Source organism: Solanum dulcamara, chromosome 8, assembly GCF_947179165.1.
Source record: "Solanum dulcamara chromosome 8, daSolDulc1.2, whole genome shotgun sequence".
Lineage (NCBI taxonomy): Eukaryota > Viridiplantae > Streptophyta > Magnoliopsida > Solanales > Solanaceae > Solanum > Solanum dulcamara.
The window spans coordinates 10,986,352-11,012,230 of record NC_077244.1 but is presented as its reverse complement, the minus strand read 5'-3'; the positions used below and the strand labels follow the sequence as shown (position 1 = coordinate 11,012,230).

The 25,879-nt window shown below is 37.6% G+C and overlaps 1 protein-coding gene across 1 annotated transcript; it reads right to left on the bottom strand.

The window, feature by feature from the left end:
* Positions 1-215: 215 nt before the first annotated feature.
* LOC129899568 (LOB domain-containing protein 1-like) lies at positions 216-2,188 on the bottom strand. The gene is made up of 2 exons (XM_055974577.1): positions 1,865-2,188; positions 216-846 (listed from the first exon to the last, which is right to left on the bottom strand). Exons 1-2 carry the CDS (start codon positions 2,132-2,134, stop codon positions 490-492), a joined length of 627 nt encoding a protein of 208 aa, XP_055830552.1. The 5' UTR covers positions 2,135-2,188; the 3' UTR covers positions 216-489.
* Positions 2,189-25,879: the final 23,691 nt, after the last annotated feature.

The following is a 25,879-nucleotide window of genomic DNA, read 5'->3' as shown; positions in this document are numbered from 1 at the left end:
ATAAATACATGACATGTATTTTTACATACACGCTTTAACACTTAGCCATGAATATATATCTTACATCGGATTAAGTCATTTAGATATAATAAATTTATATGATTTAATATACACACTCTTGGAACATCAACTTAATATATGTTCGATAGTAAAATCATGAGGTGACCAAAAAGTTTGACTTATATTCAATATTATATTGTTCATTAGAAAGAGACTAGCAGAAGAAAATAAACTATATATATGGCGGGAAACAAGGCCCGTCAACTTCATTTGCTTTATCAAAACAATTAGAAAAATCATGAAAATTATCTTAAGACTCAAATCTATTCAAGATTTGGTTCATACTATATTACATTTTAGTTAAATTTCCTTCCACTAAAATTATAAGTTGCATCAATTTTATTTTGGGTGAATTCCATAACATTAACTTGGTGAAAATCCTCTATGAGTTATTAATTAGATGAACATGCATGTTACATGTTCCATTAATCATGTCCAAAGAGTCTCCCATATAGATCCATAATTGTTGTCATCTAGGAAGCTCATGTTGCTTTGTGAACTTCCATATTGTGGGATATTAGTGAAATTGTCCAAGGATTGTTGTGGTGATGATGGTTGTGGAGATTGTGTCATTTCCATGCAAAAAAGTGTTATAAAGTTAGCTTGTTCGCATTGCATGTTGACAATTTCAGCTTGTGCCTTTGCCAATTGTACTTGGAGCTCATTCACTTGCTTTTGTAGTTGACATATTGCTCCTGCACAACCATAGACAGGATCCCTCAACCTAGCATTGGCCTCATACACCATACTACTCACAGCATCTGCTCTTTGAAACTCCGGTAATTCCTAAACAAAAACATTAACCAAATAAGATATGGTTATGTTTAATGATTTGCGTTTAACTTGTATAAAATGAAAAATATTGACAAGTGTGCATGTCAGATCCTTTAAAAGTAAGTCGTTCATTTTTTAAGAGCAGAAGGAACATAACTAACAGGTCACTTTATTAAAGGTAATAAATTAAGTAGCTAACGTTATTAGTGAAATCAATGACTTGGAGATTTTTTACCAATTCTCACAAAAAATTAAATTGCACTAATTGTGTAAAAAAAAAATATTTACAATGATATAAGGTAGATCCTCATGATAACTAGTGTAATTGTCGAAATCATTCAAATTTGTCAAACCTAACAGGTGGAGTTATGTGTGTAAGAGAGAAAAAAATGATTTTGATTATTTTGATATGTCAAGCCATGAATATAGTTGGTACCAAACCACAATATTTTTTTTTCTTTCAACACTAATTAAGGGAAGTCAATGGACAAAGAAAAAATAAAATTGAAACTGCAGCCACAAGGAAAAGAATAGTAATTTGAAAAAAAATATATATATATTTGTTGAACTGCCAAATATAGTATCCAAAGCATTTGAAAAAAAGATATGTAAGCTTGAAAATGAATTGCCTTTTCTTACACTACTATAAGGACAATATTGGTATTTCAATAGAATCTTTTTTGACTCTTTTTCTTCTCAAAGAGGATGTCATAATATAGTAGGTAAAGACAAACCAAAACATAGGCAATTATAACTTGTTTTAGCAAAAAAAAATAGTGTATGTCGATACTTTTCTTAAAATAAGAAGTAATGAGTTTAACTTTTATTCTCCGTGCAAAATCTCATTACACTATTAGTTAACCTAAATATAAAAATAATTTCTTATAATAAGTGAAATTAGTGACCTGAAAGACAAAATGTAGTACGACTTATTCTAAGTTAAATTATATTAATCAATACAAAAAGAATAGAAATTAGTTATAAATTTTATTGCTAAATAGCTCGTAGCTAACATAATTTAGAAATATACCTGCAAGAACTTGATAATATTGCTCGCACCAAAGACGCGATGAGCAGTAGTGAATTTGATGGGATCATTGGGAGGAAAATAAGGAGCCAACACACATTTCTCCGCGCACCTTCGCCGCAAGATTTTGCAGGCCGCACATGGGCTGACGACCACATACACTTGCGGCGAAGGTGGAGAGTTAGGAGGAGAGGAAGAGGACGGCGAGACGGACCGAGAAGATGGTGAAGAAGTAATGGTGGTTGCAGTGGTGGTGTCACTATTAGACTTCATTTTTACGTGCTAGAAAATGTGAGAGGGGAGAATATTTGAGATGCTATGTCTAACTTGGAGTGGACAAAGGGAATATTTATAAGCCAACATTAATAAATGAAAAAAAAAATGAAAGAGGAGGGAGGGATTTGTGTGTGTGGGAGGGGGGACGGGCGCAGGGGGGGGGGACCGGAGGGGACGATATCATAAATAAGAAAATGACGTTATAAGAAAATTCTTTTTTTCTTTATTTTCTAAAGAATTTAAGTTATATATACTCATATGTGTAAAGATTTTTTTTACAAGATTAGTGCATTAACCTACTAATCATATTAGTTATCAATTTTTTTACCAAAATAATGATTATTACTCGGTTCGTTTTATTTTTATGTAAACTTGGTTGATTTGACACAAAATTAAAAAAGAAGGAAAGATTTTTTAAATTTGACATGTCATAATATTTACTTGATTATAAATTTTTTGATTACAATCGTAAATAGACTATGATATTTAGGTGGTTATAAAATTAATTATGTTAGTAAGGATAAACAAATAATTAAAAAATTAAACTGTTTTAAAATAAAATAAATATCTCTTTCTCTAACCAAAATAAATTGGTGTTCTATTAGTATATGATTTATCTATAATTACCTGGCAAGTAACTTGAATATATACTAAATATTTCTTATACTATCAACACATATAACTTATACTTTGACTGATCATGTTAAGCGTAGAAAATTGTTAGTGTAAATATTTGGCTCATGAAGAAAAAATTAGAACAATTAAATAATATGTAGTAATTTTTTTAGATAAAATAACTAATTGAGTTTCACTAATATTTGACTTTTCGACCGCGAAAACTCGAGCTTTAAGTCGATATTCTAAGAACTTTTAACTAATATACAACTGGGCTTTAACCAAAAGCTGTTTGTTGTTAACTAACTACCTTTTTTTTCCTTTTTGTAGAAAAATAATAATCTATAATCTTGTATAAATTACTAAGTACTTAATTTACTCTATCAATATATCACCTTCTTTAGTTATATGTATTAGCTTCAATCAATATTAAAAAATACTGTGATTATCTACGGACTTCATCGCCAGTCCGTCGCTATTTTTCTTGTAGCTAACGAAAATTTATCGTTAATTCGTCACTAAGTAGAATTAGCGACGAATTTTGTTGTTTAGCTACAAAATTTGTCTGTCGCTAAATCAAGCTTTTTTAGTAGTGAATAACCATAAGAACCTCAGTCATCTGATCCAGTTGAGACTGAAGTATATAATTAAAGGAGGTGTCATACGTTTGAGAACATACACAAAAAAATGCAACATATGAACCAAAAGTCTCTAATAGAACACTTTATCATCTGTTTAAATGTTTAATTAGAACATGTCATAATTCTAGTGTCTGAATGAAATTTATTAAGGAGGTTGTTAATGTATTCTGCCAAAATTATATAAATAAGTATGTATGTATGTATGTGTATTGTGTATGTGTATTACTAATACACATACATGAAAGATGCAATCATATAATATAGAAGATTCTTTTAAATATTTCAACAAATTTGGCAAATGTCGTTCTATAGGCTGGAATTTCAATAAACAACAGGCATGTTTGGTTGTATTTCTCATTAGACTAAAAAAGTATAATAGTACTTATTTTGTAATAATAAGTCATACTGGAAAAGTCCAAGGGTGACTAATTAACAGTGAGCCTAACCTAGAAAATACGCGCTAGTTATTAATATAATTCTACATTGAAAATTTCGCCCCTTTTAATTAGGTTTTGATGTGACTGAGTAAATAACATTTAAGTCAGGAACTAAGTTATCATCTTGCAATTACTCAAAAAAATCCGTAGAAAGCGGAGTGGGAATTAAAATTGAAACGCCGAGTTTGAGATTTTAAATTGATAAGGTGTACATGTTTAATGAACTTCTTAAGATGAATATAAAATTTTAACTAAAATTATTAAGTTTTGATGAACCCGCATCGAAAAAATTTAGAAAAATCTCAATATAAATAACCATCATTAAAGCTATATGTCTAATTTTCTACTGGAGAAAATACATAGAAACCCTTTTAAACTATGATCCTTTTTTTAAAAAGACACTCAAATTTTGCAGGGGTCCTATTACACCACTAAATTAGTTTAAAGTGAAATTATTCAACCATTTTTGGGCATCTAACACAGAGAGTGTATATCACTCTCTTGAAGAGCGTGAAATTTTTTTAAAAATAAGATTAAATTTTATTTTGTAATATATTTTATTAAATATATTTATAACCTTTTATTTTACTATTTAAATCTTTGTTTTTTTTCCTTCTCCTTCCTAAGCTTCATCATTGAAGGTGGATGGCAATGGCTTCAAGGATTTTCTTTTCTTTCTTTTTTTCTTTCTCTTTCGCTTTTCGTTTTCCATTTAGATTGGATTTCGATGACGAAGAGATTCAGTTGTAACTAATTTTCTCTGCAATAACGACAATTTTGTTGTTTCATCTTTGATTTCTTCTTTTCCTTTTTGGCCGACAGGGGTGAGAAGCGCCGAAAAGTTGATGGCGACGACATCGAAGAAGGAATCATCGGCGTTGTTTTAGGTGACACCTGATCAATTATGGGGGCTGAAATTATTCCATCTAGATACAACTCATGTTGATTTAGAGCAAAAATCAAAGACAAATTACACACAAAAAATGATTTAAATAGAGATTTGAATTTTTAATTTTACTTTTGATTTGATGATAGAAATGGTGTTATAGCAATGGTGGTGATGGTGGTCACGCCACTGGATTGTCAGCGAAGAGGAGCAAAGGGAGGGTTAAGGTGTTAAGAAATTGAAGAAGGAATGGAAAATAAAGAATTAAAGCTTCAAAAATAAGAAAAAACATAAATAAAAACAAAGATTAAAAAATTATGTAAATTTGACATGTGGCAAGTAATAATTGGTGTGTAATTGCATCTTCTTTTTTGTAGGTGGGATTAGCAGAAAAATGAGATAATTATATCACTTTAAGCTAATTTAATGGTGTAATAGAACCTCCACAAAATTTGAGTGTCTTTTTAAAAAATGGGCCATAGATTAGGAGGGTCTTTATGTATTTTCTCTTTCTACTACTACTACAACAACTTCTAGTAAAGTTGGTGGGACCAAAATCAATTGTCAGAATTTTAGAACTTAAAATTTAGCAAAAATTACCATGATGGAGCTAGAAAATTTGATAATAGATTAAATTTCTTGAGACAAAAAATATGCTTGTGGATTTATATATGCATTTAAGTTCAGCAACAATAACATATTTAGTAAAATTCTACAAGTGGAATTTGGAGATTGAAGGTAGAGAGATTATTTTTGATATACTCTCGGCTCTAGTAAAATATGCAAATAAAAAAAAGTTATGCGAGAAATATAGTATAGAAGAAACCATGTTGAAAATAATTGAGAAAAAAACAATAGAAAAAATAGGTATTACGATAACTGAAGCAAAAAAAATAACAAGTAACAATAAAATAGAAGACAAGAAAGCAGGAGAAAAATAATGGTAATACTGATAAGGGAAATTAGACGACACATGACTATCTACAACTTTTCTATCCTAATTCTTGACCACCATATCTTCATATTTAGGTTCAAGTCCTCGATTAGTTATAGAGTGTCATGCCATGTCTAAATACCCCTTCTTAATACTTCTTCATCGGTTTACCTCTACCTCTCTTCAGGCCCACCATAGCTAACCTCTCACACCTCCTCACTTAGGACATTTATGCTAAGCATTTGGGATGAAGGGGAGCCTTGGAGTAACTGGTAAAGTTGCTGCCATGTGACCAGGAGGTCACGGGTTCAAGCCTTGGAAACAGCCTCTGGCAGAAATGCAAGGTAAGGCTGCGTACAATAGACCCTTGTGGTCAGGCCCTTCCCCGGACCCTGCGCATAGCGGGAGCCTTAGTGCACCGGGCTGCCCTTTTTTATTTGGGATGAAAGAACGAAAATTTCATGAATTAAGCTTGATCTAAACTAGTGTCATCCCGCCATAGCAGAATTATTTTTGCCACAATGACGCCACTATAGCAGGATAGGGGTCTCCATAGCGAGATCATCGAGACAAACTCTCTTTAACGTGAATTATTTTGTTCTCCTTTTCCCATTCAGTGGTAAAATAGACGGGGTCACTCTAAAAACCCTTAAAAAGCCATTCTAGGCTTGGGAAGAAGGGAGATGAGGGATTTTAAGGCAAGAAAGGCCATAACCCACGAATTTCAGGCCTACCTTCTTTGTCATTTCGCCTCCCAAAAGTCAGAAATTGTGCTGAAATCCTTTAGCGGCTTCTTGACACCAGTAGGCTAGGTTTTCTTATCTGAATAGTTATAAACATATTTTCATTTTATAATATATCGTAAATTGATGGGAGATTTCGTTGTTAGGCCTTCGGGCACAGAGTTTGGATGACTGAGTGTATCATTATTGTTGCCTAAAATAGGAGAGAGTTATGTGGGTATGACTTCTTGATGACTAGAAGTAGGTGATTAGTTCTTAATTGATAATCTGAATAATTCCCCCTGAGATGGCTAGTAATTCCTGACAACAAGAGCATATCTATAACGGGGCCATTACTGGTCTATATTTATGTGTAAATATAGGAATATGTATATACGTGTGTGTGTTTATGTGGCTATCTATGTGAATTGCTTATGTAACTGCACTCAACAAATAATTATTGAATATGTATAACTTCATATTGATATTTTCATGTAATGAATCTGTCTAATTTACTTGTGGTCTCGAGTATGGTTGTTGCATAGTGAAGTGTGATTTCCTGTGGATTGAATATCACACCGACACATTTGGATCAAGTACCACACCGGTATAATTGAAAAAGGTGTCACGTCGATACATATTAGATTGAGTACCACACCAATACACTTACTATATTTAAGATCGAATACCATGTCGGTACACTAACAAATTGGGTGAGGATTCCCTAAGAGGACCATTAATTGACACTGCTATATTGTGAATTATCATGCTCATGTGTGCATAGTGAAATGAAGGAAGGTATTGGAAGTCCGAGAGTCTATATTCATGATGAGGTAACATATCTTCTATGTTACTATGTTGTGGTTGTTTGTTCGAAATTTATATAATCAGGTAGGAGGTAGTGTGTGAGCGAAACGGAAGCATAGTGGACATGTTGTTAGGTTGGGGTTGGTGACTTAGAGGTTGATCATGTGGTGGTCCTATGTTTTCATGTGATAATAGTGGTTAGACAGAGTTAGTGAGGGTCGGTATTCAAAATTTTCTCTATGTGATAGAAAGATGGCTACGATCGATAAGTGTGAGATGGATATGATCGATAAGTGCTAGGCTTGAAAACATTGGAAGGTTAAGGGGGATGGCATGATAAATATCAAAGTTCGTAACAGAATAAGAAAAGGGCTGGATTCAAGTGTGGTGGTGGTGATTAGTGCAGTTGGGGTGGTGCATTTTCTTATTACATATTTGCTTTTGAATGTTTACTTTATATTATGTTGTGGATTTCGGATAGATCGATGATTCCTATCAGTACGTATTGTTTGTACTAATACTACTTTTTCTATGTCACTTGGCATAGTTTTGTTGTAGAATAATGATGTTTCTTAGGTGACAGCGATGATCTCCCGCAATTTCTACTCCTTCTTTTCTTATGGTGGGAGCTATATCTCTATTTATTATCTAAATTTTATACCTGGTTAGACTAGTTCCTTAGGGGTGTTAGTATTTTTCCCTGTAAACTAATTTTGGGTTTTAAGTCAATATATGGTAATTTTAGAACTCTTTTAGGTCATTACCTTACAATTAATTTATTTTCCAGATGTTATAACTATTGGGAATTAAAGATTATCCTATCTAAGTGTTATAGTAGGTGCTCGCACAACCCAGCCCACTAGATCATGACAAATTAGTATCAGAGCCCAAGTTACCAATCTCCCAGTCCAAGAGAAAATATCGAATAGACTCCTGCGGATTAGTGTGTCGATGTGCATATCTAATCTTCAAAAAGTTATGAAGTATTCTAGGAAGTCATTCCAATCCTTCTTTTTTTGTTGCGGTTAGTCATTTGTGGTATGGGTTGATCTAATTGGTATCTCAAAATTTCAGTTGGTATCTCAACAAAGTAAATCCGATGTTGTTGTCGTGGTTGAAGAGACACAAGCAAGAAATTTTTTAACTGGGAAGGTTCCAATAGGTGTTTGGCCTTAGAGGCTGTGTAAATGCATGGATGATTGACTAGTTGTCATTCATGAGGTTAATTAATTAAAATTAACGACTATGATTATAGTAGTAAAACTTAATGTTATTTTTATGTGCATGGTATTGCCTGATTAAATGTAAACGTGTGAAGTGTACTTGCTTGAATGCTTGAAATTATGTGAGATATAATAGCGTGAGTTTCTGTGAATTTATGGTCAGAAAAAGATTCATAACTTGATTGTGTACAATGGGCTAGTGATAAACTACAATGTGACTAATAAATGATCTCTAGTGTTACGATGAAATTATAGTGTAATGAATAACTTTCTGGTATGTACATGATTTTTAGAGTACAAATGTGAAATCCTTATGTGTGCATTGCTGGGTTCGATCATGGGGTGAACTTCACCGAGCTTGGCCTGGGGATTTAATCTCAGGCTTAATTACAACCCTGAAGGTCAACGACGATCCCAAGGAGTTGGGAAAAAGGGAAAGCCTCGCAGGAAATTAGACCTCTAAAATTGACTATGTAAGGGCTACCATAGCGGGATGATCCCGCTATAGCACGAATTGGCGGGACAATGCTAGATAGAATCTTAGCCATGTCTGTCTCCTTTGTTTTTCCCCTATTCCACCTTGTCGTTTCCAGGATATTTAATTATTAATTCTCGTTTTCATGTAAATGCATAGAAGTAGAAATAGACTTAAAAATAACCTAGCATTTATTTACCGCGTGAGAGGTTTTGAAAACCAGCATCCACGTTCTTACAAAATAGAAAAAAAACATAGAAGAGCAAGAAACAAATAGGAAATATTGTTTGTTACATGCCTAAATGGGGCAAAACTAGATACTAGTTCTAACTAATCAAAAAGGGGAGGGGATTTCCTAGTCGGATGGGAGATCCTCTGGGCCCACTCACCTGATCAGGCCTCGCTTAGATGGGGAAACTTTGGGAAGTCCTCCGATGTAAGACTAGGAAGCTCATGCTGGGGGCGACACAGTGGAAGATGACCTTGATAATCTTCCATATCCTGGCCATTAGGCTGTCCCATGCTAGGTTCTTTTTCTTCTCCCAAGCTTGTTCCCTACGGATCATCTCATTTTCTTGGGTAGTAGCTCCAGTAAAGGTGCCTCCCATCGATCTCCGGATAGCGTCCAAGTCCTCTTCTATGCGGCGGCTGGAGAATGGGTGCTATGACTGGGAAAGAGGGGCATCAACATCCCTATCATCATCCTACTCCTCATTGTCCGCCTCTGTCGCTACCCGAATTCTTACGCCTTCACCCACTTTTCTTTTCTTTTTCCCCTTGGAAGAGGACGGTTTGACCAAAAGAGGGTGAAAGGGGGGATCCATAGGCAATGTTTCATCAGAATCCATCAAAGCCACTCCTGGCTGCTTATAGAGTATCTTCACCGGCCCTTGTACGAAGGACACCTTCTTGTCTCTTCGGTAGAAGTTCTTCCACTCAAACACTTTATGAGCCCCCACATTCAGTCTAGTCCCCCTTTGTCACGATCCAAGCTTGGGCCTAGGCGTGATACGGCAATCGAAGCTCTAAGGGGCTCCAACCAAGACTCTTAGTATATATTGCATACATAAGGTAAGTAAAGACATCAATGAAAGCATAAAGCAGAACATAAGTCTCAAGTGAAATCTCTAAATAGGGGAGTACAATTTCAAATATTATAAACATGCCTCTGTTTCTATTAGGTGGGGCTTAGGACATGTTCCTAGCTCACCAAAACATAAGAATAAAAGTCAAGGAACATAAGAGAAGTTATAATATCACGTCAAGTAGTAACAACTCTAGCCTCAAATGAGAGGGTGAGCGTGATGATTGTTGGACCCTACGTTATGATACAACGTAGGCAAAAGTATGCATTATTACATAGAATGTACTAAGTATGTGAGAAATATGCATAAAGTAGACATGATAGCATGATGAGCATAAAACATGGAATGCAAGACCAGTAATCATTTAAAGCATAAGAGTAGAAATCATGAGTCAAGAAATGAGGTCAATGCATCATTTGAAAATATCATAAAGGCTCAGAAGAAGAAAATATCATTCATTTATGGGATATAAACTTTAAACCGATACTTATGACCATGTGAGCTATAACATAGAATTCGATGTAACTTTTACATCGAGAAGAGAGAGGCCACTTGTCGAGCTAGACTCCATGACAACACCTTAAACTTGATCTATTTGTGGATCCACTAACTAGGCCAATTAAGGAAAACCTACAAGGTAATATAGTTTGGGACTAGTGGTTCCTACTAGAGTTCCTTTAAGTTGCTTCTTGAGCTTTTGGATCGACCCTATCCTTAAGTTCTCTCGGTGCTTTGTCAATATCCCAACGGAAGTCATAAATAATAGTCATTAAAATTATTAGGAAAGACAATAATAAATATCAATCCATGTTATAAAATAATCATAAGAGTTGCTCATTAACATGGTGATTCATACAATAATGAGAAAATCTTTCATATTTATGAATCTGTGAATCAGTGAGAAAATATTTTACCTCTTTAACATGAGTGTGTGAGAAAAACCTTTCACAACCTTTATACTTTCTTGATAACATACTTGAAATCATAATTCATCATCATCATAAAAATATTCATAAACCTTTCATCAATCCATGATCATAACTTCATAAACTCATACTTTGAAAATAGCATAATGCATGGGTTCATGAAAACTCACTTGAAAATATGTAATTCAACTTATAATATGCATAATTAAGTCATTAACTTTGAAACAAAATATAATTTAATTGATCCAATGCATTCTCATGAAAACCCTAAAGTTATTGAATTAAAATCAATTGAAAAGGAGAGAAAAACCTTTCATCTCCACGGAAGGAAATGATCCATTGATAAATTTTCAACATACATCGACTAAATCAAAGCTCTAAATGCACTTGAATTGGAGACTTGAACTTGACTTTAAAAATTCTTAACTTGAACCTTGAAGAAGAACTTGAGAGGATCCTTTTAGAGAGAGAATTAGTGATTGGAGACAAAACAAGGGGAATTTAAAGGGTTTGGGTAGTTATAGGTTTCGAAATAGGTCCAGAACAACGTAGTCTAAGAGAGTTAAATGATTGGAAAGGAGAAAAATAACCCTATTAAAATTCCAACTGGGACCACTTGGCGAGGTCAGTCAAACTCGCCTTTAAGGTCGGCGAGTTGCTGATTTGTTGGCCTAGCTTGCCAATCTCTCCCTCAAATTGATCAGAAATATCTGAATAATTTGGTGAGTTCCCATGGATTTCTGACCATGTCGGCGAGTCACCACATTGACCCTTCCCTCACCCACTTGCTCTTTTTTCCTACAAATTTCTTTGAATTTGTTGGCAAGAAGACCCAACTCGTATAACACGTTTGGTGAGTCACCAAATCCAACTCCTCCTCGCCGAACTTTCCTTCTTCTGAGTCAATTTTTTTAGAATTTATTTATGAACTCACTTTCCACTTGGCGAGTTGCCAAGGCCCACTCGGTGAGTCACCGAGTCCACTAGGCAAGCCTCAGGCCTCGTTTTCTTTCTTTTTTAAAACTCATTTTCTTAAGTTTTTAACTTCTGGAGCCTCACATCCTTATGTCACAAACCACCACCTGAGCTTGAGGGTAAGTCACATCATTGAGATTGCCTCTGAGCCACCAAGGTCAGCCATGTCTTGGAATTAATTGAGAAGTAGAAACTTCTGATGCCCTAGGTGGCAGGCCAATAGACCTAATCACGAAATTCCTTCTCGGCCAACATGTCCTTTAGCCATATTAGACCCATATCCCTCATCTTAACGTCGTAATCTGCATTGGAGACTCTGGCACCTCTAGCACTACATTTATAAACTAGGTGCTTACCAGGACGTCTACCCTTTAGATATAAATGGTAGGGCTAGAATAACCCCAATGTGCAGTAGGAAGGAGGGTGTAGAAATATCTGATCCAACTTGAGCATACGATGATAGGAGCCTCCACTAACAGACATAGAAGCAGGATGCCTTCTCCGTTACACCTGACTGATGTTATCTTCATATCGGCCATCATTGTAAAAGACCTATAATTGCACAAATGGGTGTGATAGAACTCATCGGGTTAGGGGGATCATGTTTAGAAAAGGAAATTTTCAACTTCAACCAATTAGGAGTCCACTGTTATGTGACATCCTACTATAGAGAGAGTGACCTCACTATAGGGGGGAAAGTCCACCATAACGGCCTTCATCGTGATCAAGGATTCAAAGGGTGCCCCCATGGCACCCTTAGCCCAAAAATTCCCCTTTTTTCTAATTTTTACTTCAGATCAGTAGTCCTAAAGCACCCCACTACCTAATTATGAAAATATTCTAGCGTTACAACTCCTAAATAGTGTCCAAATCTAAGTTTCCACCAAGAAGAATTGTTCATCTTCTCCCCAAGCTCAGAATATTATATAGAAGTTGTAAACATAAGGAAAGTGTTCATGCTATGGATATTTCATCAAATCAAGCCACCCATTTAAGTTTCAAAAAATCAACCCCAGGTTATTCTACTCAATCGATTATTAGCATGCGATAATCACTAAGTAAGTAATGAAATAACGGGAGTGGGAGATGAGATCCTTACCTTAGATTCCATATTCGGAATGAACTGATAAGAGAGAATTTAGGAGTTTGATATCGCGACCCAAAAACTGAGTCATGATAGCACACATTCTAAATTCTAACCTGATGTATAAACCGAATAACAAATCACATACGAGACTTCCAAAAGGGGAAGTCAGGCCACAAAAAAAAGAAGTATAACGAAGAAATATCCAAAACCTGATGTCATAAGTATAAAGAGCATATAGTACAACCATTGAATATGATATAGATCATAAGTCTTCAAATATTAGTAAAGACTGAAAACAAAAAATGGAACTAATGGTGGTCCGAATCACAGGGTCTCCCCACTAATCCAATACGACACTCTCCGCTAGAGAAAATCAGCTTCTATATGGAATATCCTAACTAGGATCTGCATTAAAAGGGACATAGAAGTAGTGGTAAGTACAATCAACATTCAGTTAGTAGGTTTGACCGACTGAGTACAAGAAATTAATCAAACTTATGAAATAGACTAAGGAACACTTACACCTATGTATAGAAAAGTCTCACTCCATCATCGATGCTGTCAATTTATATAGAATGACGCAAGTAAAATAAACATATAGGAAAAATTCAATATCACATATGATTAGATAAGTCAAATATTTAAAAGAGAAATATAATGTGATGCAATGATATGGTGGTATGATGGAATCAAGGTTATCGCACAACATATTGTGTACACCTATTGAGCTAATGTTTCTAGACTAGGACCCATGTGGAACTCGTAGTCTATATACCAAATCACAATCTCAGTATCTCATTAACTTGCCACCTAACTCGTGATTAAGGATATAAAAATGTGTCATATTTTCTTTCTCAAATTTTTTTTTCACATTTCTCAACTTTTCAAGATCAATTATTTGATGAATGCATCACAACACATATGGCATGGAGGCAATATTCAATTCAACATGTAATATAAGGTTCAAAGTTCTCAAAACTCAATCTATACATGTTATACACCCTCAAATAGATAGTAATGGGAAGAAAATAGATTGAAATAAATGTTCACCCCTTTTGAAAGTATTTCATTACTCAAGTGTGATCAAAACCCCAACTCAATCCCTCAAGCGGGTATTACAAGTCAAATAGTGTTACACATCTCTCTCACAGTTAAATTATGAATCACATGCTCTAAAAGAAAATAGGATAGCAAATAAGCCCCCCCATACGGGCTAAACCGCACAAATAAGCCCCTACACGAGCAAGACAATATGTTTTCGGACGCAATAGAATAATAGAATTCCCATTTGATGCTCGAATCTTGATATGTTTACCAAAGTCAACCATAAAATTAAAAACTCCATTCAAGGTCTCAAAATCTCATCTGATCGAATTAGGAACTACACCAACCATCCCCACAACACAAACAAAGCATGAAAACACTAGGGGAAAGATAAAAATGGTCATTTCACACTGAAAAGTAATTTCTCAAGAATTGGGACATTACAACTGATCCCGTCTTCTCTCTATAATGGAAGGGATCTGCTATAGCGGTACCACTACGATGAGATAGTGTCTCTATAGCGGGGTCTGACTTAGGGGATAAGGAGGGAGCAATTTTTTATGGTTCCATTGTCTTTTTAGCGTGGTCTATTGGCAAGATCCTTCTATTCTTAAGAATTGGGGTGTGAGATTCTTCCTAAGTAGCGATGGTGTCACACCGTTAGTCTCGAAAACTCTATGACCAACTCATGCCCATTTTTATTACAGTAAAACCTCTATAAATACATATTCTTGGGACTGAAAAAAATATTTATTTATCGAGATTATTAGTTTATCGATAAATACATAAATTATTTATTTATCGATAAATAAATATTTATTATTTTAGAGAGTATTTTGCAGTATGTGCCATAAGAAAGAAAAAAATATTTGAATTAAGAATTTCAAAATTTTAAATTTAGAAAACTAAAAAAAGTGTAGTGTTTGCATATTTATTATTTAAATCTAGAAAAGCTAAACGAATTTAGTGAAGTTTAATGTTTCTAATTGTATTCATGTATATAAAATATGAAAAGATTTTATGTTAATTATGAAAGGAAAAAGCTAGTTGTTTAAAAATCATAATCTAAGTATAATGTCTTCTCATCATTTGAAAGGCGTACAAAAATCATCTTTAACCAAAAAAAATAAGAAACGAAATATGTGAGCATAAGAAAGAGAATCCAACTATTAGCCAAAAAGATTTGCAAGCATGGGTGAAACAAAAGTTTGATTTGACTATTAGTCAATCAACAATATCGCATACTCTCAAAAGGTCGACAGAGTATTTGTCAAATGAGATGAAAATAGCGATGCCAAGACGCATAAACCGGCAAAATACCCTGATTTAGAGAAATTTGTGTACGAGCGGTTTCTTCAAATGCAAGAGAAAGTGAACATATTAGGAAAAATTATCCAAGGAAAAGCAAAAGATCTTTTTCTGAAAATGTATGGTGAAACTAATCCAGAATTCAGCTTCTTTTCTGGTTGGTTAGAACGTTTCAAGTCAAGAATTCAATGATGTCATATCTAATTTAGCCTACATAAATGTGATGGATGTTGAACATCTTTTGAACTAGCCTAACGAAAATGATATAGTAATGAAATCACCTACAGAGGAAGAGATTATTCAATCTGTAATGAATAATGATGATGAGAAAGATACTGAACAAGATGATAGTAGCATTGTCCCACATGTATCGTCAAATGAGGCATTTCAAGCAATGACTACATTGTCAAACTATTTAGTATAATACGAATAAAATATTCTGAAAATTGTGTTCGCTCTTCAAAAAGTTAAGGATGAGATTAATTTTGATTTTGGTGGAAAGAAAAAATAATCAACTATAGAATCATATTTTAAAAAGAAATAGTTATTGGTCTAGTATTATTGACTGATTAAATATATAAAAATTCTTGATGTATTCTAGTAATTATTACTTTATATTTTTTCTGAGCCTTTAATATTTTATTTTTAATTATTATCTAATGCATTTAGCGAGAATATTACTTTAATATAACTAGCCCAAGTTAGGATCGGAAAAAAATATTCATTTGGCGAGATTATTACTTTATTGAATATTACTTTATCGATGTTTTATTGTATTATCATTCAGAGATATATGATGGGTAAATTGATATCTACTGTACCCAAAATATCGTTATTTAAAAAAGGATTCATGCGAAAGCACTTGAGATGAAGGGAGAGAAATTTTATTAATTAAGATTGATTTGAACTATTTTCATCCCTTCATAATGAAATTATTCTCGTCACAGCAGCACCGTCATAGCGGGATGGGGCTACCATAGCGGGATCGTAGAGATAGAATCTCTTTAACACAAATTTTTTTATTCTCCTTCTCCCCTATAGTGGTAAAATAGATAGGGGGGGGTCACCCTAAAAACCTTCAAAAAGATGCTATAAGCTTGGAAAGAAGAAAGAAGAGGGATTGTAGTGCAAGGAAGGCTACATCCCAGATTTCAGGCCTGCCTTTGTCGTTTTGCCTCCCAAAAAGAAGAGATTATGCTGGAATCCTTCAGCAGCTTCTTGGTGCCTAAGTAGGCTAGGTTTTCTTAACTGAGTAGTTATTGACATGTTTCATTGCATAATATATCATAGATTGACAAAAGATTTCTTGTCTAGGCATTCGGCATAGAGCCTGGATGGCTGAGTGTATCGTTATTGTTGCCTAGAAAATAAGAGAGTTATATGAGTATAACTTCTCGGTGACTAGGAGTAGGTGATTTGTTATTGATTTATAATCTGAATAACTCCCCAGAGTTGGAAATTCCTAAGAACAAGAGAGTGTCCTTAAGAGGGCCCATTACTCGTCTATGGCTATGTGTAAATATAGGGATATGTATATGCATGTGTTTGATTATGTGATTTCCCCTGTGAGTTTCCTGTGTAACGCATACTCAGGAAATAATTATTGAATGTGTATAACTTCATATTTGTAACACCCCTCAAAATTTTTCCTAAGATCCAGACCCTTGTTGTATTCGTATAGGGTCTAACTCAATTATTTCGAAGTATATGTGCTTGAGTTAAGATGAGTCCCTGAGAAACTAAAGAGCGTTGGAGGTGATGTGGGGTCATAGAGGACCCTAGGACCGAGCTAAGTCCAAAAGATCCGTCGTGGCTAAGTTTAGGATGAGTTCGTATAAGGGTCGACTTTTAATGACCCTATCTTTTGAAGGACGTCAATCTGGGTGGTCCACAACCTATCAAATTAAAGGTCATTGAGTCTTCTTTCCAACGCCACCAAGAACGTACATTTTGGAGTTTGGAGTCAAAAGATATGACGATCCTAAGACGAACTAGCACGGTAGGAATTTCATTTTTAGCCTGAGTTGCAACTGCTGGGGAAATGGCCTTGGCGCTGTAAGGGCGCGACGCACCACTATCGCGCCAGAAACATGCCTCAGTAGTTTGGTCCTTGGCGCGATGCGCCACTAAAAGTTGTGCAGGGTTTTTCAGGCTAATTTTCCAGAATCCAAAAACTTTAGCCTTGGCGCTATAAGGGCTCGACGCGCCACTATCGCGCCAGAAACATGCCTCAGTAGTTTGGTCACTGGCGCGACGCGCCACTAAAAGTTGTGCAGGTTTTAGACGTAATTGGCCATGGCGCTGTAAGGGCGCGACGCGCCACTATCGCGCCAAGGGCGTTTTGGCCTAATTTTCAGGATTTTGGAGGAAAGGCAATTTGGGAATTGTCCCAAATTATATATACACAAGCCTTAGACATTTTGGGATCATTCCTTCAGCCCTCACTCTCTCTCTAAAAAGCCCTAGCTCCTCTCTCTTCTCTTCTTCTCCATTTCCAACAAAAAGAAGAGTCCAAGAGCTTCAAGGTTTGAGTCCTCCATTGAAGACCCAACAACAAAGTTTCTTCAAGCATCTATTCTAAGGTATGTAAGGCTATCCAAAACATGGGTTGAGTTCACCCATGTGCCCTATTCTTGCTTTGAGGTTAGATATTCATGAAAAATGGAGTTTCTTGGTATAGTACATGTTTGAATGAGTTTTGTTCCCATTTTATTTGATTATTTATGTGTCAATGTTGTTGAGTTAAGAGGTTCCTAAATGAGCCTTATGTGAGTATGAGATGATGAAGAAATGAGTTGCTAAATATGTTTTATTGATCTTCTTAATTATGTAGATTTGATAAAGGATATTATTTTCTTAAAAATGTTGCCTATTATAAAAATGTCGATTTGAAGTCTTGAAGATATGATTGAGATTGAGCGGATAGTATGCTTGGAAGAGATTTGATTGTGATAGAATTGATGAGTTGACAAGGTTGTAATGAGACTTGTCGATATGAGTTGATTGAGTTGGTTGGATGGAGTTTTATGAGCATTGAGTCTTGGGAGGAGTATCGAGCACCGAATTGGGGAAAAGTATAGTCCATACCCGAACCCAATACCTGTGTTGCCAAACATAGGGGGGATTGAACCGTTAAAGTCGGATGCTTCCCCGAGAGCTTTGTCCTGACATTATAGGACCTAGTTGGATTGGATCCATGAGTGTTTGATTCGTTCATACCCTGGCAAGGCATGAACGGGCGTGGCAACAACGTCGTTTTGTTGTACCTTCACTGGCTCATAAGTGTTGGTTGTCGGTTAAGAGAAACTTCCAAATAGGTCTTGATAGTACTCTGAGTCAGACTGAGTTGAACTGTATGTGATTGGTCCCGTCTAAATCATATTCTTGTTTAGACTTAGGACATTTGATTGGGTTGTTATTCCTCTTGAGTTGAACTTCCGAGTTGATTAATTCTTCCTTGATGTCTGTTGTATTCGGCTATTTTACATACTCGTACATTCCATGTACTGACGCCATTTGGCATGCATCGTTTCATGATGCAGAGACAGGTACTAGATATCATCAATCGGCGCTCCATTGAAGATCCACATACACTTCCAGCCAGTCGGTGAGTCCTCCTAGTTCCCGGAGGATATTGGGCCTTCTTGTACAGTTTTGCTGTCCTTTCTTTTATTTAGATTGTTGGTAGCCATGGGCTTGTCATTGGCACCTTTTTGACTTGAATAGAGGCTTCATAGACTGGAGTGTGGGGAGGTCGAGTTGTTACCTCGAGGAGTCTTATTATTGTCTTGTTGGATTGTAAATGTTTGGCCTTCGGCCCTTATATTTCGAATAGTGTTTCATTAATTGAACTTTCGCTAAGAAAACGTGATTGAATGAATGTGTGACTGGACCAGATGGATCGCTTGGAGGTCAGAAATGGCCTTCGGGTGCCGGTTACTTCTAGGGTACCCTTCCGGGGCGTGACAAACATGGTATCAGAGCACAGAGTTCAAGTGTCCTAGGGAGTCTATGAAGCCGTGTCTAGTAGAGTCTTGCTTATAGGTGTGTTGTGCACCACACTTATAAGCAGGAGGCTATAGGACATTAGGAATTGTTTCACTTCTTTCATACTCTGAATTCGTGCGATGGAGTTAAACTCTATGAAACTTCCCTTCTAATTCGTGCGTTTATACATTACAGATAATGCCTCCAAAAAGTACTGCTAGCCAGAGGAATGTTGATATCGTCGAGATGCCCCAGTACGAGGCACGTCCAGCAAGGGCTAGGGGCCGACCTGCGAGGTATGCAGAGGCAACCCAAGTGCCATCTACTCCACCTGCACCTATATCAGAGGCAGAATTTCGAGGGGCAATTGCAATGCTCACGTAACTAATGGCTACCCGAAGTGGTAATCAGAGTTCGCCGACCCTTAGCTCTAGCTTCCAAGAGCCATCTGCTGCCACTAGAATTAGAGACTTTTTGAGGATGAATCCGCCGGCATTCACGAGTTCTAAGGTAGATGAAGATCCCCAAAACTTTATTGATGAGATGTGGAAAATTCTAAAAGCTATGCATGCTACGGAAATTGAGGGGGTTGAGTTGGTGTCTTATCAACTCAAAGATGTGGTAAACATTTGGTATAACCAATGGGAACAGGGTAGGGGTGAGGATGTTGAACCTGCTAGATGGGATGAATTTGAGGGAGCCTTTCTTGACCACTTCTTTCCCCGAGAATTGAGGGAAGCGAAAGTAGAGGAATTTGTGAATCTGAAACAAGAAGGCATGACCGTTAAGGAGTATAGCCTAAAGTTCATCCAGCTGTCCAGGTATGCTCCAAAAATGATTCCTGATGTGAGGTCAAAGATGAGGAAGTTCGTCTAAGGATTAGGAAGGCATGTGAAGAAGGAGTGCAACGCAGCATTGTTGATCTCGAACATGGATATTTCGAGACTAATGGTGTATGCTCAACAGGTGGAGGATGAAAAAATAAAAGACAAAGGAGCATCTGAGCAAGAAGGCAAAATCAGTGGGCCCTGAGGGTGAACTGAGGCAAAGCAAGGGCAATAGGTCTTTCTTCCAGAAGAGGCCTTTCAACTATGCCTCATCTACCGCCAGTGCACCGATGCCATAGAATAGGTATGATCGGCAGGGACAAGGCCGCCAAAATTTCAGACTCCAGGGTTCTCAATCCCAAGCTAGCATGGGTCAAGGTGCGCAAGAGAAGCCACCATACGTCAAGTGTGGTAAGCTTCACTTGGGAGAGTGCAGAGCGGGAAGGATGGGTTTTTATAAATGTGGCCAAATGGACCATTTTCAGAAGGAGTGTCCAGCATGGGGGAACAGGGCCCAACATTCTACCATCGCACCACTGACTAGAGGTAATCAAAGGGGCACTACTTCAGGCATCGGCGGAGGTACAAACCGTTTATATGCTATGGGTAGTCGCCAAGATCAAGAGAACTCTCCAAACGTCGTGACGGGTATGATTCGAGTCTCTTCTCTTGATTGTTATGTGTTGATAGATTTGGGTGCCACCCTATCTTTTGTGACTCCTTATGTGGCTAGTAAATTCAATAAAATTCCTGAACGCCTTCTTGAGCCTTTTAGCGTGGCTACTCCTGTCGGTGATTCTGTCTTAGCTGAGAGAGTCTATAGATATTGCATTGTGTCCATTTATCACAAGGATACCTTGGCCGACCTAGTTGAGTTGGACATGGTTGACTTTGACGTGATCCTTGGCATGGACTGGCTCTATGTCTGTTATGCCTCTATTGATTGTAGAACTCAGATTGTCACGTTCAAATTCCCGAATGAGGCTGTCATAGAGTGGAAGGGTAGTCTGGTTGCGCCTAAGGGTAAGTTTATTTCATACCTTAGGGCCAGGAAGCTAATCTCAAAAGGGTGTGTTTATCACATTGTCCGAGTGAAAGGTGACAATATTTAGTCTCCATCCCTTGAGTCGATTCCGATTGTCAACGAGTTTCCGGATGTCTTTCCTAAAGATCTGCCTGGAGTCCCTCCTGATAGGGAGATCGACTTCGGGATTGATGTTCTTCTTGATACCCAGCCTATCTCTATTCTTCCATATAGAATGGCCCCAGCTGAGTTGAGAGAGTTGAAGGAGCAGTTGAAAGACTTGTTAGATAAGGGATTTATTAGGCCGAGTGTCTCACCATGGGGAGCCATGGTCCTGTTTGTTTGAAAGAAAGATAGGTCCCTTAGAATGTGTATCGACTACAGACAGCTGAATAAGGTCACCGTAAAGAACAAGTACCCTCTCTCCAGAATAAATGACTTATTCGATCAACTTCAGGGTGCCACTTGTTTCTCAAAGATAGACTTGAGATCCGGCTACCATCAGTTGAAGGTGAGGGAGTGTGATATTCCGAAGTCTGCTTTCTGGACTCGTTATGGCCACTTTGAATTTTTGGTCATGTCCTTTGGGTTGACTAATGCCCCCGCCACTTTTATGGATCTCATGAACTGAGTATTCAAACAGTATCTTGACATGTTTGTGATTATATTCATAGATGATATTCTGGTTTACTCCTAGAATGAAGAGGAGCACGCCTATCATCTTAGAGTTGTTTTAAAAACTTTGAGGGACCAGGTATTGTATGCAAAGTTTTCTAATTGTGAGTTTTGGCTTGCATCAGTGGCCTTCTTAGGCCACATTGTATCTGGAGATGGTATTCAGGTTGATGATCAGAAAATTGAAGCTGTGAAGAATTGGCCTAGACCCACATCCCCAACAGAGATAAGGAGCTTCCTGGGTTTGGCCGGGTACTATCAAAGGTTTGTAGAGGGATTCTCATTCATATCATCACCATTGACTAAGCTGACCCAAAAGTAGGCTAAGTTCTAATGGTTTGATGCTTGTGAGGAGAGTTTCCAGAAATTGAAGACCAAGCTAACCACTGCTCCTGTTCTAACTTTGCCCGATGGAATAGAGGGTTTTGTGATCTACTGTGATACATCCAGAATTGGTTTGGGTTGCGTGTTGATGCAAAGGGGGAAGGTGATAGCCTATGCTTCAAGACAGATTAAGCTTCATAAGAGGAATTACCCAACTCATGACCTTGAGCTGGCAGCTGTGATGTTTGCACTTAAAATCTGGCGCCACTACCTGTATGGAGTTCATATCGATGTATTCACCGATCACAAGAGTTTGCAATACGTCTTTAGCCAGAAGGAACTCAACCTGAGGCAAAGGAGATGGCTTGATCTACTCAAGGACTATGATATGAACATCCTCTACCATCCAGGTAAAGCTAATGTTGTTGCTGATGCTCTTAGCAGGTTGTCTATGGGTAGCACTAGCCACGTGGAGGAAGGAAGGAGAGAATTGGCGAAGGAAGTACGCAGGTTAGTCCGATTGGGAATTCATCTGGAAGAGAACGATGAAGGCGGAGTCACAGTTCAGGATTGGTCTACATCCTCACTTGTGGCAGAGGTAAAGGAGAAGCAAGACTAAGATCCCGTCCTTCTCTAATTAAAGGGAGTAGTTCACAAACAAGAGGTTATGATTTTTACCCAAGGGGAAGATGGTGTATTGCGGTACCAAAATAGATTGTGTGTGCCGGATATCGATGATGTTCGAGAGAGGATTATGGCCAAAGCTCATAGTTCTAGATACTCTATTCATTCGGGCTCTACAAAAATGTACCATGACTTGAGGGAAATTTATTGGTGGAGCGGAATGAAGAGAGATATTGCGGAATTCGTTTCCAAATGCTCGAATTGTCAACAAGTGAAGGTTGAGCATCAAAGGCCATGTAGTTTAGCCCAAAACATAGAAATTCCAGAATGGAAGTGGGAGATGACCAACATGGACTTCATTACAGGCTTGCTGAAGTCCCGAAAGCAACATGATTCCATTTGGGTGATTGTGGATAGAATGACGAAATCAGCTCACTTCTTGGCGGTTAAGACTACTGATACCGCAGAAGATTATGCAAGGTTGTATATACAGGAGATCGTCAGATTGCATGGGGTCCCTTTGTCTATCATCTCAGATAGAGGAGCTCAATTCACTTCCTAATTTTGGAAATCCTTTCAAAAGGGATTAGGTTCGGGGGTGAACTTGAGTACAGCCTTCCATCCCCAGACAGATGGCCAAGCAGAGCGCACCATTCAGACGTTGGAAGATATGTTGAGGGCGTGTGTGCTTGACTTCAAGGGAAATTGGGATGATCACTTATCTCTCATAGAGTTTGCATATAACAATAGCTATCATGCAAGCATTCAAATGGCCCCTTATGAAGCCTTGTATGGGAGAAGGTGTAGATCGCCCATTGGGTGGTTTGAAGTTGGTGAAGCCGAGTTGATTGGGCCCGATTTTGTTCATCAAGCCATGGAGAAGGTACGAGTTATCCGAGAGAGGCTAAAGACAGCCCAAAGCCGCCAAAAATCTTACACCGATGTGAGGAGGAGAGACTTAGAGTTTGAGGTGGATGATTGGGTGTATTTGAAAGTGTTACCCATGAAGGGTGTCATGAGGTTTGGAAAGAAGGGGAAACTTAGTCCCCGTTATATTGGTCCGTACCAAATTTGGAGGCAGATTAGGAGTGTTGCTTATGAGTTGGACTTACCCTCAGAGCTAGCTTCTATTCATCCGGTGTTCCACATTTTAATGTTGAAAAAGTGCTTGGGCGATCCCTCGTTGGTAGTCCCTATTGACAGCGTTGGAATTAAAGATAGCTTGTCTTATGAAGAGGTCCCAGTCTAAATTCTTGATCGCCAGATTCGCAAACTGAGGAACAAAGAGATCGCCTCGGTCAAAGTTCTGTGAAGGAATCAACTTGTTGAGGAAGCCACATGGGAAGCGGAGGAAGCCATGGAATCTAAATATCCACATCTATTCGTGCCTACCGAGGAGGATGTCGAAGGTAATGTCCCTTTCCTTGACATTAAATTTATTTGTGCATTTTGAGTCTTGATTGATAATTGATTGAGAATTGGATTGGTCGATTGACTGAATTCTAATTGTGATTTGTACTCCGTGTCCATTCTTAGTCACTCATCATTCGAGGACGAATGATCCCAAGGGGGAGATAATGTAACATCCCTCAAAATGTTTCCTAAGATCCAGACCCTTGTTGTATTCGTGTAGGGTCTAAATTAATTATTTCGAAGTATATGTGCTTGAGTTAAGATGAGTCCCTGAGAAACTAAAGAGCGTTGGAGGTGATGTGGGGTCATAGAGGACCCTAGGACCGAGCTAAGTCCAAAAGATCCGTCGTGGCTAAGTTTAGGATGAGTTCGTATAAGGGTCGACTTTTAATGACCCTATATTTTGAAGGACGTCAATATGGGTGGCCCACGACCTATCAAATTAAAGGTCGTTGAGTCTTCTTTCCAACGCCACTAAGAACGTACATTTTGGAGTTTGGAGTCAAAAGATATGACGATCCTAAGACGAACTAGCACGGCAGGAATTTCATTTTTGCCTGGGTTGCAACTGCTGGGGAAATGACCTTGGCACTGTAAGGGCGCGACGCACCACTATCGCGCCAGAAACATGCCTCAGTAGTTTGGTCATTGGCGCGATGCGCCACTAAAAGTTGTGCAGGGTTTTTCAGGCAAATTTTCTAGTATCCAGAAACTTTAGCCTTGGCGCTATAAGGGCGCGACGCGCCACTATCGCGCCAGAAACATGCCTCAGTAGTTTGGTCCCTGGTGCGATGCGCCACTATCGCGCCAGAAACATGCCTCAGTAGTTTGGTCCCTGGTGCGACGCGCCACTAAAAGTTGTGCAGGTTTTAGGTGTAATTGGCCATGGCGCTGTAAGGGCGCGACGCGCCACTATCGCGCCAAGGGCGTTTTGGCCTAATTTTCAGGATTTTGGAGGAAGGGCAATTTGGTAATTGTCCCAAATTATATATACACAAGCCTTAGACATTTTGGGATCATTCCTTCAGCCCTCACTCTCTCTCTAAAAAGCCCTATCTCCTCTCTCTTCTCTTCTTCTCCATTTACAACAAAAAGAAGAGTCCAAGAGCTTCAAGGTTTGAGTCCTCCATTGAAGACCCAACAACAAAGTTTCTTCAAGCATCTATTCTAAGGTATGTAAGGCTATCCAAAACATGGGTTGAGTTCACCCATGTGCCCTATTCTTGCTTTGAGGTTAGATATTCATGAAAAATGGAGTTTCTTGGTATAGTACATGTTTGAATGAGTTTTGTTCCCATTTTATTTGATTATTTATGTGTCAATGTTGTTGAGCTAAGAGGTTCCTAAATGAGCCTTATGTGAGTATGAGATGATGAAGAAATGAGTTGCTAAATATGTTTTATTGATCTTCTTAATTATGTAGATTTAATAAAGGATATTATTTTCTTTAAAATGTTGCCTATTATAAAAATGTCGATTTGAAGTCTTGAAGATATGATTGAGATTGAGCGGATAGTATGCTTGGAAGAGATTTGATTGTGATAGAATTGATGAGTTGACAAGGTTGTAATGAGACTTGTCGATATGAGTTGATTGAGTTGGTTGGATGGAGTTTTATGAGCATTGAGTCTTGGAAGGAGTATCGAGCACCGAATTGGGGAAAAGTATAGTCCATACCCGAACCCAATACCTGTGTTGCCAAA

Bases quoted from the DNA above. Each gene is read 5' to 3' on its own strand.
- LOC129899568 (XM_055974577.1), bottom strand. From the start codon at position 2,134: ATGAAGTCTAATAGTGACACCACCACTGCAACCACCATTACTTCTTCA. The intron at 847-1,864 runs GTATATTTCTAA...GTTTTTGTTTAG, and splicing joins ATATTATCAAGTTCTTGCAG to GAATTACCGGAGTTTCAAAG.